The sequence below is a fragment of the Gekko japonicus genome, unplaced genomic scaffold (assembly GCF_001447785.1).
Source record: "Gekko japonicus isolate JY-2015 unplaced genomic scaffold, Gekko_japonicus_V1.1 scaffold358, whole genome shotgun sequence".
Lineage (NCBI taxonomy): Eukaryota > Metazoa > Chordata > Lepidosauria > Squamata > Gekkonidae > Gekko > Gekko japonicus.
In genome coordinates, this window is record NW_015161962.1 from 436,559 (window position 1) to 442,195 (window position 5,637).

The 5,637-nt window shown below is 55.4% G+C and overlaps 1 protein-coding gene across 1 annotated transcript in view; it reads left to right on the forward strand.

The window, feature by feature from the left end:
• The window catches only part of PEX19 (peroxisomal biogenesis factor 19), a 9,762-nt gene that overhangs the window by 2,154 nt on the left and 1,971 nt on the right, over nt 1–5,637 (forward strand). Inside the window, exons 3-4 of the mRNA XM_015429554.1 lie at nt 5,015–5,100; nt 5,479–5,636. Of these exons, the coding sequence (XP_015285040.1) occupies nt 5,015–5,100; nt 5,479–5,636 (244 nt within the window). The remainder of the gene's footprint in view (nt 1–5,014; nt 5,101–5,478; nt 5,637) is intronic.

The window sequence follows — 5,637 nt, forward strand, 5'->3', positions numbered from 1 at the left end:
GTTTGGTGTGGTGGTGAAGTGCGCAGACTCTAATCTGGGAGAACCGGGTTTGATTCCCCACTCCTCCTCCACTTGCACCTGGCTGGATGGCCTTGGGCAAGCCATAGTTCTGATAAGAGCTGTCCTTGAAAAAGAGCCGTTTCTGTCAAGAGCTCTCTCAGCCCCACCGACCTCACAGGGTGTCTGTTGTCTAATCTGGGAGAACCGGGTCTGATTCCCCACTCCTCCTCCACTTGCACCTGCTGGATGACCTTGGGCAAGCCACAGTTCTGACAAGAGCTGTCCTTGAAAAAGAGCCGTTTCTGTCAGAGCTCTCTCAGCCCTGCCTACCTCACAGGGCGTTTGTTGTGGGGAGGGGAAGGAAAATTGTCAGCCACTCTGAGACTCCCTTGGGTAGTGAAGGGTATAAATCCACTCTCTTCTCTCCTTCCTCTTGCCAGGTCTGGGTTGGAAAATACCTGGAGACCTTGGGCGGGGGGGAGATCTGGGAGAGGGCGGGGGAGGGGCCACAGAGCCCACCCTCCAAAGCAGCCCTTTTCTCCCAGGGAGCTGATCTCTGTCAGATGGAGATGAGTTGTAAAAGCACGAGATCTCCAGGCCCCACCTGGAGGCTGGCAACCCCCGGCAGGGTGTTGGGCTAGATGACCCTTGGGGGTCCCTTCCCAGCCAGCTCTGTTTCTCTTGGGGTGGAATGCCTTTGTGCCCCCTTAGCAGCGCGCAGTTGGCCACGGGGCAGAATGGGGGCTGCTCCCTCCCCGTCTCAGGGCCGCTTCAGGGGACGCGGAGCGGAGCAGCCGCTCAGGGGCCAGGCAACCCCTGGACTTTGGAGCCCGCTCTCTGCACCGTTCAGGGCTGGCCTCGCTCGCCGTCTTGTGCTTCACGAGGCCTTCCCTTTTAGTGGACTCCTGTCCTGTCTGGCATGTCAGGCACAATTTCATTAGTTGGCTGTGGCAATCATTTTGGGAGGGATCGGTGGCCGTCCACTTTAGCCCGCTTTTCTCAGCGCAAAAGCTTGGTGCCAGCTTGGTGTGGAGTGGTGATGGAGAGCGGCTGGACTCTCATCTGGAGGAACCGGGTTTGATTCCCCACTCCTCCTCCACGTGAAGCCAACTTGGGTGACCTTGGGTCAGACACAAGTGCTCTCTAGAGGTCTCTCAGCCTCACCGACCTCTCAGAGTGTCTTTTGGCGGGAGAGGAAGGGAAGGGAGATTGTAAGCCACGCTGAGACTCCTTTGGGTATTGAAAACTAACTCTTTTTCTTAATAAGCCATCTCAAAATGTGGTGCTTCCTAACCGCAGCAGACTGATAAACTTCCTAGGGGTGAGGTCACCGGTATTAACAAGAGTTCATGGCAAGCCAGAGCTCTCCAAAGACGGGCAGCTGATCCTACAGCATCTAGTGTGGCTGTGTAGAAATCAAGAGTGAAAGAAGAGACCGAGCTTCTCTTAAGTGTGAACATAGCTTCTTGATTCTGGGTTCTGAATTGTTTCTGGCGAGCGCCTCCTCTTACTCCTTAACACCTGCAAACAGCCAAGCCAGCCATGAATGTAGAAACAACAGAGAGATCGCGGGAAGGATGCAAACAGTGACGAAAACAACCGTGATGTAGTATTATGAAAATATATTTAGACTGCTGTTTGGAGCACGGAAAGGATTTGTTTCATTGGAGTGGGAGGAATGTTTGAATGATAATTCACAGATTAGAATTGTTGACGTGTAAAGTAATGTTATTTACGCAGCACACCGAGAAAAAGCTGTCACGTGAAACGGGAGTATATGCAAATTCCGTTGTGCGTATGCGTACGTCTTTATCACTTGTTGAAGAAACACGCTACTCACCGCAGAACAGCAGTCTAAATATATTTTCATAACACTACATCACGGTTGTGTTCGTCATTGTTTGAAACCAGCCGTGAAAGCAGTCGAGGGCGATGCAGCATTTTAGAAGGCGTGCCCTGGGAACGGCTCACCTGCCCACCGGTCAGCAGTTGTGGGCGTGTGAGAGCTCTTGGCTGTCCGGGCGCAGGTGAGTCCCCGTGAGGCCAGGGGTGCTGACCTCGAGGCGAGGGAGGGATGTGGGCACAAGTCTCTCTGGGGCCTGCTCAAACAGTCCCGTGCCTGGGCTGCGAGCGGGAGGGTGTGAGGCTGAGCTGGGGGGACGTTTGTCAGGGATGCTCCCGGCTGGTTTTGCCCTGAGCAGGGGGGTTGGACTAGATGGCCTTTATGGCCCCTTCCAACGCTACGATTCTGTGAAGTTACTCTTTAGATGGGGCCCCCTTCCTTGGATGTCAACCCAATATGGGCTCGCACGGGGGATACTTCTCTGGGGCGGTGGGCTTTTGGCAGCGGTGGATGAGGTCATGAGAAATATATAAAGTGTGGGTCTGCAAGGGGGTGTTTCGACCACAGGGAGCCTTGCCTGCCTCACGCAAGGGTAGAGGTGGTTTGCTTCCAGTTTGGTGTAGTGGTTAAGTGTGCAGACTCTAATGTGGGAGAACTGGGCTTGATTCCCCACTCCTCCACTTGCACCTGCTGGATGACCTTGGGCAAGCCGCAGTTCTGTCAGAGCTGTTCTTGAAAAAAAGAGCAGTTTCTGTCAGAACTCTCTCAGCCCTACCGACTTCACAGGGGGTCTGTTGGTGGGAGGGGAAGGGAGAGGGGTTTGTAAGACGCTCCGAGACTCCTTTGGGTAGTGAATCCAACCTCCTCCTCCTTCTATTTAGAAGGGAAGAAGAAGAAGAGATTTAGCGTTAGGCCAAGAATCTGTGACTTGCCTCAAGGTCACCCAGCGAGCAGGGAGTCAAAGTTTGGCACTCCGACCCACGCTGTCTAAACCAGAGGTTGTTGAACCCATTTCTTACGAGGGCCGGATCTGACAGAAATGCCACTTTGTCGGACCGGGTCAGGTGTGCCATAAACGTAATGCCAGGTACCAAAGATATAAACTGTATGTATGTAGGACATGAGGCCTGGCAGTGAGGATACACAACTTGGAGCTTAACCAGCTGTGGTCCTTTATACATGGAATCTTGGAGTGGCTCCACGCACTCCCCCACTCTTCCGAGCAGTCTCCCGTTCCCTCCCTTGCACTAGTTTCTCGCAGGCCGCATAAGAGCCCTGAATGGGCCAGTTCTGGCCCCGGGGCCTTCTGTTTGACACCTTTGGTCTAAACAGACTGATCGTTAACATGAGAGAAGCCAATGTTGGATCAGGCCAAATGGCCCATCCAATCCAACACTCTGTGTCACACAGTGGCCAAAAACACCAGGGGCCATCAGAAGGTCCAGCAGTGGGGCCGGGACACAAGAAGCCCTCCCACTGTTGCCCCCCCCCCCCCACCAACCACACAACAGAGAGCATCCCCCCCCCCCAAGAGTTCCTATCTATACCTTGTGGTGGTTAATAGCCACTGATGGACCTCTACTCTTAACATAAGAACATAAGTGAAGCCAATGTTGGATCAGGCCAATGGCCCATCCAGTCCAATACTCTGTGTCACACAGTGGCCAAAAACGCCAGGGGCTATCAGGAGGTCCAGCAGTGGGGCCAGGACACCAGAAGCCCCTCCCACTGTTGCCCCCCCCAAGCACCAAGAAGACATAAGAACATAAGAGACGCCAATGTTGGATCAGGCCAAAGGCCCCTCCAGTCCAACACTCTGTGTCACACAGTGGCCAGAAATACCAGGGGCCATCAGGAGGTCCAGCCGTGGGGCCAGGACACTAGAAGCCCTCCCACTGTTGCCCTCCCCCAAGAACCAAGAATAGAGTGCATTGCTTGCCCCAGACTGAGAGTTTCTCTCTATACCTTGAGGCTAATAGCTACTGATGGACCTCTGCTCCATATGCTTATCCAATTCCCTCTTGAAGCTGTCCACGCTTGTAGCCGCCACCACCTCCTGTGGCAGGGAATTCCATGTGTTAATCATGCAGGAGGAGCACGCCGTTGTGGCGAATGCTGAAACGTGGTTGCGTAGCTCTAGAGGACCAGTTGAGGTTTCCAGGTGAAGGGACCGCCGGGGTCCTTTCTTAGAACTGCTGCCGGTTCTCCATGCCCAGATCAGGGGTCCCAATGCATGGATGAGAGAGCGGGGCCAGGATGAAGGATTCGTATTTGTTAGGCACTGGGAGGCCTTTTGGAACAAGCAGGACCAGTGCAAAAGAGATGGGCTTCACTTGAACCCAGAGGGAACCAGACTGCTGGCGCTTTACTATGGAGAACACACGGGGCACGTGCCCACGGCAGAGCTGCTGTTTTTAGGATCCGTGTCTGAAGAGTGAGGAGGTGAGAGATGAAATTGTAGGGCTAAGAGGCAAGCTGAAAATGAGCAAGTCTGCAGATCTGGAAGGCCCACACCCACCCAAGGGTTCTTACAGGACTGATGTATGTGGAATTGTTGATCTGCTAACAAGGCCATGCGACCTCTCACTTAAATCTGCGTCCATGTCGAATGACTGGGGAGTTGCAAATGGCGTGCAGTTTCACCCCGGGCTGGGGGGTAGGAGTCTGTTCCAACCGAGGCTGGGGGTGTGTGGGTGTGCTCTGAACTGTCGCAGAGCGTAGCTGTGTCGGTCTGCAGAAGAACAGCCCAGATTTGAGTCCAAACACATTTTCGGTGTGTGTGTGTGCGTTGAGCTTTCGAAAGTCAGAGTTCCCTCGTAGTCCACCCAGACACGAATAGCATGCATCTGCAGAGTTTTGGATGCCTGGAAAACCGCAGCCAGCTAGTTTGGTGTAGTGGTTAAGTGCGCGGACACTGATCTGGGAGAACCGGGTTTGATTCCCCGCTCCTCCTCCAGTTGCCCCTGCTGGATGAACTTGGGCAAGCCGTAGCTCTGCCAGAGCTGTCCTTGAAAAAGAGCCGTTTCTGTCAAGAGCTCTCTCAGCCCCACCAACCTCACAGGGTGTCTGTTGTGGGGAGGGGAAGGGAGTTTGTAAGCCGCTCTGAGACTCCGAGTGAAGGGCGGGGTATAAATCCAATCTCTTCTCATCTTCTTCTTCTTCTCTTTCCAGGGAGTGACCCCACGTCCCAGCAAGAGTTCACTTCCTGTCTGAAGGAGACCCTCAGCGGCTTAGCCAAGAATGCCAACGACTTGCAGGTACAAGGCCCCTGGGAGACTGTGGGTGGGGTGGGGGGCTTCTCTGCCAGACAGGGTGGGGGGGTGTTTCAAGGTGTCAGTAGCACACCCTCCCCCCCGGCCCCGGAGCGTCTCCTGTCCCACCAGGTCTGCTGACTGCCAGGGGAGGACAGAGCTCTCGCTTCCTCTGCCCTTTTGCCCCCGTCCGCAGAGACACGGACAGGGCTCAGCCTGGGGAGGGTGGGGAGGGGAGCCCGTGGGGAGCCTCCTGCCTTCCCAGGCCCCTGAGCTGCAGCCTCCGGAAGCTTCTCGAGCGCTGCCTCCTACCGGGCTCCCTTGCGCGGGTTGGGCTCCGGGGTGCCGCCTCCCGCCTCCGCTCCCCTTTCCACCCCCCTGCAGAACTCGACAGTGGCGGAGGACGAGCTGGCCAAGACGATGGAAGGGCTGGGCCTGGAGGACGGGGGGGAGGGCGACGGCAGCCTCCTCCCCCTCATGCAGAGCATCATGCGGAACCTCCTCTCCAAGGACGTGCTCTACCCCTCCCTCCAGGAGATCACC